General features: G+C 51.8%; 1 protein-coding gene across 1 annotated transcript; it reads left to right on the top strand.

Moving 5' to 3' along the window:
- The first annotated feature begins 735 nt into the window (after positions 1 to 735).
- Positions 736 to 15,035, top strand: U2AF1 (U2 small nuclear RNA auxiliary factor 1). Its single transcript, XM_073668816.1, has 8 exons — positions 736 to 872; positions 10,977 to 11,064; positions 11,854 to 11,920; positions 11,996 to 12,045; positions 12,266 to 12,364; positions 13,229 to 13,362; positions 13,635 to 13,727; positions 14,197 to 15,035. The coding sequence occupies exons 1-8, from the start codon at positions 829 to 831 to the stop codon at positions 14,348 to 14,350; spliced, it is 729 nt and encodes a 242-aa protein (XP_073524917.1). The 5' UTR covers positions 736 to 828; the 3' UTR covers positions 14,351 to 15,035.
- Positions 15,036 to 15,532: the final 497 nt, after the last annotated feature.

Raw genomic sequence — 15,532 nt, forward strand, 5'->3', positions numbered from 1 at the left:
CTCATACATTACACCTCGCACATTACACCTCATACATTACTCCCTGCACATTACACCTCGTACATTACACCTCGCACATTACACCTCATACATTACTCCCTGCACATTACACCTCATACATTACTCCCTGCACATTACACCTCGTACATTACACCTCGCACATTACACCTCGCACATTACACCTCGTACATTACACCTCGTACATTACGCCTCATACATTACTCCCTGCACATTACACCTCGTACATTACACCTCATACATTACACCTCATACATTACTCGCTGCACATTACACCTCATACATTACACCTCGTACATTACACCTCATACATTACACCTCATATATTACACCTCATACATTACACCTCATACATTACACCTCATATATTACATCTCATACATTACACCTCATACATTACACCTCATACATTACACCTCATACATTACTCCCCGCACATTACATCTCATACATTACACCTCGTACATTACACCTCATACATTACACCTCATACATTACGCCTCATACATTACACCTCGTACATTACACCTCGTACATTACGCCTCATACATTACACCTCATACATTACTCCCTGCACATTACACCTCGTACATTACACCCTGCACATTAGACCCCGCATATTACGCGCCATCAGTCTCTCTCTTCCACATATTGGACTTAGGGTCCCTCGAGCCCGCACCTCTCCCGACGTCACAGGTTTGCTCCGCCTACAGTATCCTGGTGACAGAGGCCCCGCCCCCAGCTGCGCTTGATGATGACACTTCCGGCGCCACGTGGTGACGTGGGGGCGCGCGGGCACCGGGAGGAATCATGGCGGAATATCTGGCGTCCATTTTCGGCACAGAAAAGGACAAGTGAGAAATATGATGGAGCAAATGAGAAAGAGCTAAATGAGAGGAGGATGCTGGGGGTTATAGTCAGTGATACCCGAGGAGAGGAAGATGCTGAGGGTTATAGTCAGTGATACCCGAGGAGAGGAGGATGCTGGGGGTTATAGTCAGTGATACTGAGTAGAGGAGGATGCTGAGGGTTATAGTCAGTGATACCGGGCAGAGGAGGATGCTGGGGGTTATAGTCAGTGATACTGAGGAGAGGAGGATGCTGAGGGTTATAGTCAGTAATACCCGAGGAGAGGAGGATGCTGAGGGTTATAGTCAGTGATACTCGGGGAGAGGAAGATGCTGAGGGTTATAGTCAATGATACAGAGGAGAGGAGGATGCTGGGGGTTATAGTCAGTGATACCGAGAAGAGGAGGATGCTGGGGGTTATAGTCAGTGATACCCGGTTAGAGGAAGATGCTGAGGGTTATAGTCAGTGATACCCGAGGAGAGGAGGATGCTGAGGGTTATAGTCAGTGATATCCGTGGAGAGGATAATGCTGGGGGTTATAGTCAGTGATACCGGGGAGAGGAGGATGCTGAGGGTTATTGTCAGTGATACCGAGAAGAGAGGAGGATGCTGGGGGTTATAGTCAGTGACACCCGAGGAGAGGAGGATGTTGAGGGTTATAGTCAGTGATACCCGTCGAGAGGAGGATGCTGGGGGTTATAGTCAGTGATACCGAGGAGAGGAGGATGCTGAGGGTTATAGTCAGTGATACCCGTGGAGAGGAGCATGCTGGGGGTTATAGTCAGTGATACCGGGGAGAGGAGGATGCTGAGGGTTATTGTCAGTTATACCGAGAAGAGAGGAGGATGCTGGGGGTTATAGTCAGTGATACCCGAGGAGAGGAGGATGTTGAGGGTTATAGTCAGTGATACCCGGGGAGAGGAGGATGCTGGGGGTTATAGTCAGTGATACCCAGGGAGAGGAAGTTGCTGAGGGATATAGTCAGTGATACCCGAGGAGAGGAGGATGCTGAGGGTTATAGTCAGTGATACCCGGGGAGAGGAGGATGCTGGGGGTTATAGTCAGTGATACCGAGAAGAGGAGGATGCTGGGGGTTATAGTCAGTGATACCAAGAAGAGGAGGATGCTGAGGGTTATAGTCAGTGATACCGGGGAGAGGAGGATGCTGGGGGTTATAGTCAATGATGCTGAGGAGAGGAGGATCCTGGGGGTTATAGTCAGTGATACTGGGGAGAGGAGGATGCTGGGGGTTATAGTCAGTGATACTGAGGAGAGGAGCATGCTGGGGGTTATAGTCAGTGATATCCAGGGAGAGGAGGATGCTGGGGGTTATAGTCAGTGATACTGAGGAGAGGAGGATGCTGGGGGTTATAGTCAGTGATACTGAGGAGAGGAGGATGCTGAGGGTTATAGTCAGTGATATCCAGGGAGAGGAGGATTCTGGGGGTTATAGTCAGTGATACCCGAGGAGAGGATGCTGGGGGTTATAGTCAGTGATACCCGAGGAGAGGAGGATGCTGAAGGTTATAGTCAGTGATACCTGAGGAGGAGAGGTGGATGCTGGGGGTTATAGTCAGTGATACCCGAGGAGAGGATGATGCTGAAGGTTATAGTCAGTGATACCCGAGGAGAGGAGGATGCTGGGGGTTATAGTCAGTGATACCGGGGAGAGGAGGATGCTTGGGGTTATAGTCAGTGATGCTGAGGAGAGGAGGATACTGGGGGTTATAGTCAGTGATACCCGAGGAGAGGAGGATGCTGGGGGTTATAGTCAGTGATACCTGAGGAAAGGAGGATGCTGGGGGTTATAGTCAGTGATACCTGAGGAAAGGAGGATGCTGGGGGTTATAGTCAGTGATACTGAGGAGAGGAGGATGCTGAGGGTTATAGTCAGTGATACTGAGGAGAGGAGGATGCTGAGGGTTATAGTCAGTGATAACCGGGGAGAGAAAGATGCTGAGGTTATAGTCAGTGATACTGAGTAGAGGAGGATGCTGGGGGTTATATTCAGTGACACCGGGAAGAGTAAGATGCTGACGGTTATAGTGAGTGATACCCGAGGAGAGGAGGATGCTGAGGGTTATAGTCAGTGATATCCAGGGAGAGGAGGATGCTGGGGGTTATAGTCAGTGATACTGAGGAGAGGAGGATGCTGGGGGTTATAGTCAGTGATACTCAGGAGAGGAGGATGCTGAGGGTTATAGTCAGTGATACCAGGGGAGAGGAGGATGCTGAGGGTTATAGTCAGTGATCCCCGGGGAGAGGAGGATGCTGGGGGTTATAGTCAGTGATATCCAGGGAGAGGAGGATGCTGGGTGTTATAGTCAGTGATACTGAGGAGAGGAGGATGCTGGGGGTTATAGTCAGTGATACTGAGGAGAGGAGGATGCTGAGGGTTATAGTCAGTGATATCCAGGGAGAGGAGGATTCTGGGGGTTATAGTCAGTGATACCCGAGGAGAGGAGGATGCTGCTGAGGGTTATAGTCAGTGATACCCGAGGAGAGGAGGATGCTGGGGGTTATAGTCATTCATCTCCAAGGAGAGGAGGATGCAGAGGGTTATAGTCAGTGATACCCGAGGAGAGGAGGATGCTGAAGGTTATAGTCAGTGATACCCGAGGAGAGGAGGATGCTGAGGGTTATAGTCAATGATACCGGGGAGAGGAGGATGCTGATGGTTATAGTCAGTGATACCCGAGGAGAGGAGGATGCTGGGGGTTATAGTCAGTGATACCGGGCAGAGGAGGATGCTGGGGGTTATGGGCAGTGATGCTGAGGAGAGGAGGATGCTCGGGGTTATAATCAGTGATACTGGGGAGAGGAGGATGCTGGGGATTATAGTCAGTGATACTGAGGAGAGGAGGATGTTGGGGGTTACAGTCAGTGAAACCTAGGGAGAGGAGGATGCTAGGGGTTATAGTCAGTGATACTGAGGAGAGGAGGATGCTGAGGGTTATAGTCAGTGATACCCGAGGAGAGCAGGATGCTGAGGATTATAGTCAGTGATATCCAGGGAGAGGAGGATGCTGGGGGTTATAGTCAGTGATACCCGGGGAGAGGAGGATGCTGGGGGTTATAGTCAGTGATACCCGGGGAGAGGAGGATGCTGGGGGTTATTGTCAGTGATACCCAGGGAGAGGAGGATGCTGAGGGTTATAGTCAGTAATACCCGGGGAGAGGAGGATGCTTGGGGTTATAGTCAGTGATACCCGAGGAGAGGAGGATGCTGAGGGTTATAGTCAATGATACCGGGGAGAGGAGGATGCTGATGGTTATAGTCAGTGATTCCCGAGTAGATGAGGATGCTGGGGGTTATAGTCAGTGCTACAGGGGAGAGGAAGATGCTGGGGGTTATAGTCAGTGATACTGAGGAGAGGAGGATGCTAGGGGTTATAGTCAGTGATACCCGGGGAGAGGAAGATGCTGAGGGTTATAGTCAGTGATACCCGGGAATAGGAGGATGCTGGGGGTTATAGTCATTGTTACCTGAGGAGAGGAGGATGCTGGTGGTTATAGTCAGTGATTCCTGAGGAGAGGAGGATGCTGGGGGTTATAGTCAGTGATACCCAGGGAGAGGAGGATGCTGGGGATCATAGTCAGTGATACCCGAGGAAAGGAGGATGCTGGGGGTTATAGTCAGTGATACTGAGGAGAGGAGGATGCTGAGGGTTATAGTCAGTGATACCCGTGGAGAGGAGGATGCTGAGGGTTATAGTCAGTGATACCCGAGGAGAGGAGGATGCTGAGGGTTATAGTCAGTGATACCGGTGAGAGAAGGATGCTGGGGGTTATAGTCAGTGATATCCAGGGAGAGGAGGATGCTGGGGTTATAGTCAGTGATACTGAGGAGAGTAGGATGCTGGGGGTTATAGTCAGTGATACTGAGGAGAGGAGGATGCTGAGTGTTATACTCAGTGATACCCGGGGAGAGGAGGATGCTGGGGGTTATAGTCAGTGATATCCAGGGAGAGGAGGATGCTGGGGGTTATAGTCAGTGATACCCGAGGAGAGGAAGATGCTGAGGGTTATAGTCAGTGATACCCGAGGAGAGGAGGATGCTGGGCGTTATAGTCAGTGATACCCGAGGAGAGGAGGATGCTGAAGGTTATAGTCAGTGATACCCGAGGAGAGGAGGATGCTGGGGGTTATAGTCAGTGATACCCGAGGAGAGGAGGATGCTGAAGGTTATAGTCAGTGATACCCGAGGAGAGGAGGATGCTGGGGGTTATAGTCAGTGATACCGGGCAGAGGAGGATGCTGGGGGTTATGGGCAGTGATGCTGAGGAGAGGTGGATGTTGGGGGTTACAGTCAGTGAAACCTAGGGAGAGGAGGATGCTAGGGGTTATAGTCAGTGATACTGAGGAGAGGAGGATGCTGGGGGTTATAGTCAGTGATACCCGAGGAGAGCAGGATGCTGAGGATTATAGTCAGTGATATCCAGGGAGAGGAGGATGCTGGGGGTTATAGTCAGTGATACCCGGGGAGAGGAGGATGCTGGGGGTTATAGTCAGTGATACCCGGGGAGAGGAGGATGCTGGGGGTTATAGTCAGTGATACCCGGGGAGAGTAAGATGCTGAGGGTTATAGTCAGTGATACCCGAGGAGAGCAGGATGCTGAGGATTATAGTCAGTGATATCCAGGGAGAGGAGGATGCTGGGGGTTATAGTCAGTGATACCCGGGGAGAGGAGGATGCTGGAGGTTATAGTCAGTGATACCCGGGGAGAGGAGGATGCTGGGGGTTATTGTCAGTGATACCCAGGGAGAGGAGGATGCTGAGTGTTATAGTCAGTGATACCCGGGGAGAGGAGGATGCTTGGGGTTATAGTCAGTGATACCCGAGGAGAGGAGGATGCTAAGGGTTGTAGTCAGTGATACCCGAGGAGAGGAGGATGCTGGGGGTTATAGTCAATGATACCGGGGAGAGGAGGATGCTGATGGTTATAGTCAGTGATTCCCGAGTAGATGAGGATGCTGGGGGTTATAGTCAGTGCTACAGGGGAGAGGAGGATGCTGGGGGTTATAGTCAGTGATACTGAGGAGAGGAGGATGCTAGGGGTTATAGTCAGTGATACCCGGGGAGAGGAAGATGCTGAGGGTTATAGTCAGTGATACCCGGGAATAGGAGGATGCTGGGGGTTATAGTCATTGTTACCCGAGGAGAGGAGGATGCTGGGGGTTATAGTCAGTGATTCCTGAGGAGAGGAGGATGCTGGGGGTTATAGTCAGTGATACCCAGGGAGAGGAGGATGCTGGGGATCATAGTCAGTGATACCCGAGGAAAGGAGGATGCTGGGGGTTATAGTCAGTGATACTGAGGAGAGGAGGATGCTGAGGGTTATAGTCAGTGATACCGAGGAGAGGAAGATGCTGAGGATTATAGTCAGTGATATCCAGGGAGAGGAGGATGCTGGGGGTTATAGTCAGTGATACTGAGGAGAGGAAGATGCTGAGGATTATAGTCAGTGATATCCAGGGAGAGGAGGATGCTGAGGGTTATAGTCAGTGATACCGAGGAGAGGAAGATGCTGGGGTTTATAGTCAGTGATACCCGGGGAGAGGAGGATACTGGGGTTTATAGTCAGTGATACCCAGGGAGAGGAGGATGCTGAGTGTTATAGTCAGTGATACCCGGGGAGAGGAGGATGCTGGGGGTTATAGTCGGTGATACCCAGGGAGAGGAGGATGCTGAGTGTTAGTCAGTGATACCCGGGGAGAGGAGGATGCTTGGGGTTATAGTCAGTGATTCCCGAGTAGAGGAGGATGCTGAGGGTTATAGTCAGTGATACCCGGGGAGAGGAGGATGCTGGGGGTTATAGTCAGTGATACTGAGGAAAGGAGGATGCTGGGGGTTATAGTCAGTGATACTGAGGATAGGAGGATGCTGAGGGTTATAGTCAGTGATACTGGGGAGAGGAGGATGCTGGGGGTTATAGTCAGTGATACTGGGGAGAGGAGGATGCTGGGGGTTATAGTCAGTGATACTGAGGAGAGGAGGATGCTGGGGGTTATTGTCAGTGATACTGAGGATAGGAGGATGCTGGAGGTTATAGTCAGTGATATTGAGGAGAGGAGGATGCTGGGGGTTATAGTCAGTGATACTGAGGATAGGAGGATGCTGAGGGTTATAGTCAGTGATACTGGGGAGAGGAGGATGCTGGGGGTTATAGTCAGTGATACTGGGGAGAGGAGGATGCTGGGGGTTATAGTCAGTGATACCCGGGGAGAGGAGGATGCTGGGGGTTATAGTCAGTGATGGGAGAGGAGGATGCTGGGGGTTATAGTCAGTGATACCGGGGAGAGGAGGATGCTTGTGGTTATAGTCAGTGATATCGGGGAGAGCAGGATGCTGGGGGTTATAGTCAGTGATACTGAGGAGAGCAGGATGCTGGGGGTTATAGTCAGTTATACCGGGGAGAAGAGGATGCTGGGGGTTATAGTCAGTGATACTGAGGAGAGCAGGATGCTGGGGGTTATAGTCAGTGATACCGGGGAGAGGAGGATGCAGGGGGTTATAGTCAGTGATACTGAGGAGGATGCTGGGGGTTTGAGTCAGTGCTACTGAGGAGAGGAGGATGCTGGGGGTTATAGTCAGTTATACCGGGGAGACGAGGATGCTGGGGGTTATAGTCAGTAATACCGGGGGTCTTGTAGAAATCAGACATTAGTGGGATTCTTTCAGCAGCGTCATGTAGGGACCCCGAGTCCAGAAATGTCACTGAGGACGTGCTGACCCCGCCCACACCTATTTGCTCCACCCACATCACCGCTGACCACACCTTACACCGCCCACATTGCAGCTGATCTTGCCCACACCATACCTGCACGGCCCCATCACAGCTGACCACATCTGACCCCTCTCACACTGCAGTTGATCCTGTCCACACCTCCTCCGCCCACATCACAACCGATCACACCACACCTGACCCCGCCCACATCACAACTTATCACATTACATGTGACCCCGCCCACATCACAGCTGATCCTGTCTTCACCTGACCCTGCCCACATCACAACTGATCACACCACATGTGACCCCGCCCACATCACAGCTGACCCTGTCTACACCTGACCCCGCCCACATCACAACTTATCATACCACACCTGACCCCGCCCACATCACAGCTGACCCTGTCTTCACCTGACCCCGCCCACATCACAACTGATCACACCACATGTGACCCCGCCCACATCACAGCTGACCTTGTCTACACCTGACCCCGCCCACATCACAACTTATCATACCACACCTGACCCCGCCCACATCACAACTGATTACACCACACCTGACCCCGCCCACATCACAACTGATCACACCACACCTGGTCCCGCCCACATCACAACTGATCACACCACACCTGACCCCGCCCACATCACAACTGATCACACCACTCCTGGTCCCGCCCACATCACAACTGATCACACCTGACCCCGCCCACATCACAACTGATCACACCACATCTGACCCCACCCACATCACAACTGATCACACCACTTCTGAATTCACCCACATCACAACTGATCACACCACACCTGACCCCGCCCACATCACCTGATCACACCACACCTGACCCTGCCCAGATCACAACTGATCACACTACACCTGACCCCGCCCACATCACAACTGATCACACCACATCTGACCCCGCCCACATCACAACTGATCACACCACATCTGACCCCACCCACATCACACCTGATCACACCACACCTGACCCCGCCCACATCACAACTGATCACACCACACCTGACCCCGCCCACATCACACCTGATCACACCACACCTGACCCCGCCCACATCACACCTGATCACACCACACCTGACCCCGCCCACATCACACCTGATCACACCACACCTGACCCCGCCCACATCACAACTGATCACACCACACCTGACCCCGCCCACATCACAACTGATCACACCACACCTGACCCCGCCCACATCACAACTGATCACACCACACCTGACCCCGCCCACATCACAACTGATCACACCACATCTGACCCCGCCCATATCACAACTGATCACACCACACCTGACCCCGCCCACATCACAACTGATTACACCACACCTGACCCCGCCCACATCACACCTGATCACACCACATCTGACCCCGCCCATATCACAACTGATCACACCACACCTGGTCCCGCCCACATCACAACTGATCACACCTGACCCCGCCCACATCACAACTGATCACACCACATCTAAATTCACCCACATCACAACTGATCACACCACACCTGACCCCGCCCACATCACCTGATCACACCACACCTGACCCTGCCCAGATCACAACTGATCACACTACACCTGACCCCGCCCACATCACAACTGATCACACCACATCTGACCCTGCCCACATCACAACTGATCACACCACATCTGACCCCGCCCACATCACAACTGATCACACCACACCTGACCCCGCCCACATCACAACTGATCACACCACACCTGACCCCGCCCACATCACAACTGATCACACCACACCTGACCCCGCCCACATCACACCTGATCACACCACACCTGACCCCGCCCACATCACACCTGATCACACCACACCTGACCCCGCCCACATCACACCTGATCACACCACACCTGACCCTGCCCACATCACAACTGATCACACCACACCTGACCCCGCCCACATCACAACTGATCACACCACATCTGACCCCGCCCATATCACAACTGATCACACCACATCTGACCCCGCCCATATCACAACTGATCACACCACACCTGACCCCGTCCACATCACAACTGATTACACCACACCTGACCCCGCCCACATCACACCTGATCACCCCACATCTGACCCCGCCCATATCACAACTGATCACACCACACCTGACCCCGTCCACATCACAACTGATCACACCACACCTGACCCCGCCCACATTACAGCTGACCCTGTCCACACCCGCACTGCCCAAATCACAACTGACAGCACACATTACAGCTGACCCCCTACACTGCCACTAACCCCACACCACACTTGCCCCGCCCACATCACAAATGACCACGCCCACTCCTGGCTCTCTATATACTTTGTCTATTGACAGTGAGCTGCTTATCACACGAGGCGTTGAGGTTGGTCCAGCAGTGATAATGTCCTGGTGATAAAACCTTCATTGTAAGTAGACAGCACTCAGCCTGATAAGTGACACGTCCCGGAAATCTGTGTCTCAGCCCTTGCATCATCTGTCCTCAGATTACATAGTAGAAGCTGCTGACAGATTCCCTATAATGTCTGATCTGGTCACCAGCGGTTTACACCTCCCCTATAATACAGGTGAGGGGAGCTGTGATGGTCTCGGTGTTTCAGGTGAGGGGGATCTGTGGCGGTCTCGGTGTTTCAGGTGAGGGGGATCTGTGGTGGTCTCAGTATTACAGATGAGGGGGAGCTTTGGCGGTCTCGGTATTACAGGTGAGGGGGAGCTGTGACGGTCTCGGTATTTCAGGTGAGGGGGAGCTGTGGCGGTCTCGGTGTTTCAGGTGAGGGGGAGCTGTGGTGGTCTCAGTATTTCAGGTGAGGGGGAGCTGTGACGGTCTCGGTATTTCAGGTGAGGGGGAGCTGTGGCGGTCTCGGTATTTCAGGTGAGGGGGAGCTGTGGCGGTCTCGGTGTTTCAGGTGAGGGGGAGCTGTAGTGGTCTCAGTATTTCAGGTGAGTGGGAGCTGTGGTGGTCTCAGTATTTCAGGTGAGTGGGAGCTGTGATGGTCTCGGTATTTCAGGTGAGTGGGAGCTGTGATGGTCTCGGTATTTCAGGTGAGTGGGAGCTGTGATGGTCTCGGTATTTCAGGTGAGTAGGAGCTGTGATGGTCTCGGTATTTCAGGTGAGGGGGAGCTGTGGTCTCAGTTTTTTCAGGTGAGGGAGAGCTGTGGTGGTCTCGGTTTTTTCAGGTGATGTGCTTTTCCTGGTATCCGTATGCTGGGTACGGTGTTGGTGTTCTTACTCTTGACTTAGGCCAGCCGTCTTACAGGAGCGGCGGTTGCCGGTGATCTGCTGGTAACCATGGCGATATTGACTCCTGGTGATGAGTTTGCCCCTAGTGTAGATTTTAGTTTGTGTTTATAACAGGGACCTGTTTTCTCCTCAGGGTTAACTGCTCCTTTTACTTTAAGATTGGGGCGTGTCGCCATGGAGACCGATGTTCACGACTCCACAACAAGCCCACGTTCAGCCAGGTGAGTACCGCCTCTACAAGTCTGAAAACAGTCGCCAGGTGAAATGCTGTAATTGCTCCCATGATGTCACCTTGGTCTCGGCTCCTGCCTCATTCGGGTCGGGTAGTCCTGGGCCCCGTAGTCCTGGGCCCCGTAGTCCTGGGCCCCGTAGTCCTGGGCCCCGTAGTCCTGGGCCCCGTAGTCCTGGGCCCCGTAGTCCTGGGCCCCGTAGTCCTGGGCCTCGTAGTCCTGGGCCCCGTAGTCCTGGACCCTGTAGTCCTTGGCCTGGTCCATGTGTAGACTGAGAGACTGAGCCGGGACTATCCTCTATGATGGCACGTGTCAGGAACCCTCTGCTTCTCTACCGAGTCTTTTTCTTTGGGGTCGTCCTGTATCTGAATCCTTGGCCCAGTTCGAGTTTGAGGTCAGTGGTCTGGAGTCTGATTTACGTGTCATGTTGATAGGTGTGACATGTGAATAAAGGAGTCGTGTGCGGCTGCCGTCTGTACACGTGGGATTAGGTGTCGGCCTCGCAGGGTTCTAGCATGACACTGCTGTGGGTGAAGAGAGCCCCTCCGACCGATCCTCCTGCACATGGTAGCTCACACATCTTCCGACCATCAGCCACATGAGTAAATATGAAGGATTGGTAAGTGCCGACGTGGGGTCCTGGCTGTAGTATAGAAAGGCACGCTGACAGCCAGAGGTGACTCGTGTGCGCTCAGATACTGCACCATTAAGTTCCCTTTGAAGAATTCCTGCGATCGGCATAACTACAAGAAATGTGACTTGTGGCTCCTTTTATTCCAGACTATCGCTCTACTTAACATTTACCGAAATCCGCAGAACTCCTCGCAGTCAGCAGACGGCCTGCGCTGTAAGTGCCCCAGATGCCCCCGGTAGAGTCCTGCCCTGCGCCCGTCCTTGCTGACCCTTCTCTCCTCCTTCCCAGGTGCTGTGAGTGACGTAGAGATGCAGGAACATTACGACGAGTTCTTTGAGGTAAGAGGCAGCAGTCGCTGGTCCTTGTCCTCTGTGAACGAGGCTACTGTGCACCAGGCGGCTGTCACTGGAGCTGCTCCTGACGGTAACGACGCTGTGCTCTTCCTGCCAGCGACAGGCTCATTTGTTCTTTGATGTCATTAGTGGGAGAACGTGTGGGTTCTGCATGAGCCCATGGTGGGCTTCATTAAGAATCGTATTACTTGGGCTGTTCCTGCAGGAAGTGTTCACGGAAATGGAGGAGAAGTACGGAGAAGTAGAGGAGATGAATGTCTGTGATAATCTGGGAGACCATTTAGTGGGGAACGTGTACGTGAAGGTGAGTGGCCTCCGCGCTGGGTGGTGTTGGCTGCAGCGTGGCCTCCGCGCTGGGTGGTGTTGGCTGCAGCGTGGCCTCGCGTACAGGAGCGGCTCTACCCTCTCTGAAGTCGTCCTGGTAATGTCCGGTGCTTTGTGGCTCCTTATGAGTCGGTCCCTCGCTCGCTGAGCAATTGCTTCTTGTGATGTGACGACCTACGTTACTATAAGATTGCAATCATATTTTGTATCCACCTGAACAGCAAAACGCCGACCAATAAATTGAGGACCACAGTGGAATAGAAGTGAGTGTCACAGATATCAATCATAAAAAGCAGAAGAGCTCCCACAGCTTCAGGAGACCACAGATTACCTGTCTCAGGTCATTTCAGGCCATTATGCTGCTCTGCAGCCACAGTTACATACATGCTTATACATGCACATGTGTGATGGAGAAAGTATAAGCTGCAATTATGTGGAAAGCCAATAATGAGATCATGGTAATGATACATAAGTGACGTATAGAGATGTGCAGATAGGACCTCAGAGAAATCTCATCATTTTACATATACCACCTATCAACACAAAGTACAAACAGAAAACAGAAGCAACCCTGCGAAACGCTTGGTGGTCTCCTCCTCTGGTGGTCACCTCCTCTGGTGGTCTCCTCCTCTGGTGGTCTCCTCCTCTGGTGGTCTCCTCCTCTTGTGGTCTCCTCCTCTTGTGGTCACCTCCTCTTGTGGTCACCTCCTCTGGTGGTCACCTCCTCTCGTGGTCAGTATCTGATGTGCTCTCTCCCAAGGATCGACATTCAGATGTATACCGTTCTTGGAAATGCCCTTGGCACCTTGTCCCCATTATATTACCTGACGTAATTTTGTTTCAGTTCCGGCGAGAGGAAGATGCGGAAAAAGCTGTGAAGGATCTAAACAATCGTTGGTTTAATGGTCAGCCCATCCACGCAGAGCTGTCTCCGGTTACAGATTTCCGGGAAGCTTGTTGTCGACAGTATGAAATGGGGTGAGTGTACTGCACGAGAGAGGTACAGAGTGGGGAGGATGGTCCCAAGCGGACGGGCAGGCATCGCTTCTGGGCAGCCCACAGAGAGGCTGGATGGCATTGACTTTGGGGATCCAGAGACAGGATTGGGTTCACTAAACTCGTGACTTGCTTCTAGAATGGTGAAATCTTCTACACCCTCTGGGGCTTCTGATGCCTTTTGGTTAGATCCGTGGCCATGAACAGCTGTTGCGATGTCACTATCTGCCTTACTGTTGATTTTGTGTCTTCAGGGAGTGTACACGTGGTGGCTTCTGTAACTTCATGCATCTAAAGCCTATCTCCCGGGAGCTGCGCAGAGAGCTGTATGGCCGACGCCGGAAGAAGTAAGCTGAGAAGTCTCCTGCAGACGTATTCATCTTCCATGGTTTTGTCGTTGGGGATAGAGGTTGAAGTTTAAGATGGTCGGTTGTGTCTGATCACCTCCTAGTTCTTTATTGATAATTTTGCATCAGTATCTGACGTCTATAGCGCTGCACCCCACCCAACATTTTCTCAGCCATTGCAATAAATATGGATTCTATGACCATTCTCTGGCTGCTGCTGGTGCTGCTGCAGCTATGGACTGGTTTTGAGTGTTCGTGCCCCAGATGTGGCTGAACCCAAGAGACTGAGCTTCTTAGGATGAGAAGTTTCTTTCTGACCACAAGGGTCTTGTTCTGTGCTAGGCTCTGCTCATACCTAGTTTCTTCTGAGCGAATGCTCTGAGTAATCTCTCGGCAGTGAACGATGTTTTCTCACACTTGTCTTTTGCTTTTGAGACATACCATGATACCTTGTTTTTTTCTTCTCCAGGCATCGCTCCCGCTCCAGATCCCGTGAACGTCGCTCTCGTTCTAGAGACCGCGGCAGAGGTGGTGGTGGTGGTGGTGGTGGTGGTGGCGGTGGTGGTGGACGTGACAGAGATCGACGGAGGTCCAGAGACCGGGAGAGGTCGGGACGTTTCTGAGCCTCTGTTTTTATTCCATGTGGTGGGATTTTCCAGTGACTGAAGTTGGCAGCAGGGGCTGCACTCATGAGCTATGGGGGGGGGGGGATGCTGGGATGTATTTCATTTTTTTTCTAAGAGCCAGGCTTCTGAATAAACATTTGTAGTGATCCAGTATCTCTGGTGTCAGTCTGTTCCATGAGATGTCACTATGTGGGGTGCCGCCTTCTGCTGCGCATTCTCACGCGGTGTGGTGAGGTCGCACCTCGAAGGCGGTCGCTCAAGCCAAGATCCTGGTGATCAGATGGCTCATTCCTGGCTATAAATACCCAATGCTGTCTATAGACGATGGCAATGAGTATTACAACTGTCCAGTGACTACGGAGCACAGGGCTCGTGAAAAAAAAAGATTTTTGCCTCTTTAACCCCTTGCTGTATCAACCAATTTTTGTTTTAGTAATTTAGTTTTTCGTCACGCAATTCCAAGAGCCATAACTTTATTTCCCGGGTCCATAGATGAATGAGGGCGTGTGGCGTTACCGCCATGAACGACACCAATCCGTTTACCACGTGATGTACTGAAATCAAGAGAAAAATTCCAAGTGGGGTAAAATGGTAAAAAACAACAAAACCCCGTAATTGCGCCATTGTTTGAGTTTTGTATTTAAGGCGTCCAGTGTGCAGTGACATGGTTCTCCGGGTCAGTACCGTTACATTGATGCCAAAATTGTATCCTTTTTTTTATACTTTAGTGGTTAAAAAAAATTCTGACCTTTTGTGAAAAAAAATAAATACATTTAAATAAATTTGGTTTGTTGCCATTTTCTGAGAACCCAAAACCGTTTTTTTTTTTTTTTCTGTTCCTGTTGGTAGCCCGTTTCTGAGTCTGTGTTTGGCATGGTGAGCTGTAGATTTTGTGGGGTGCAATTCGATAGTTTGATCACTATGACGTGTTTGGTTTTAGGTGGTGCAGTGAGCAACAGCAATTCTGGTGGTTCAATTTTACTTCTCTGCGGCATGGGCAGCACGGTGGCTCAGTGGTTAGCACTGTGCTATATATGGGGCTGCACGGTGGCTCAGTGGTTAGCACTGCGCTATATATGGGGCAGCACGGTGGCTCAGTGGTTAGCACTGTGCTATATATGGGGCAGCACGGTGGCTCAGTGGTTAGCACTGTGCTATATATGGGGCTGCACGGTGGCT

This window comes from Phyllobates terribilis, unplaced genomic scaffold, assembly GCF_046119375.1.
Source record: "Phyllobates terribilis strain yellow unplaced genomic scaffold, ASM4611937v1 Scaffold_2__4_contigs__length_985480577, whole genome shotgun sequence".
Lineage (NCBI taxonomy): Eukaryota > Metazoa > Chordata > Amphibia > Anura > Dendrobatidae > Phyllobates > Phyllobates terribilis.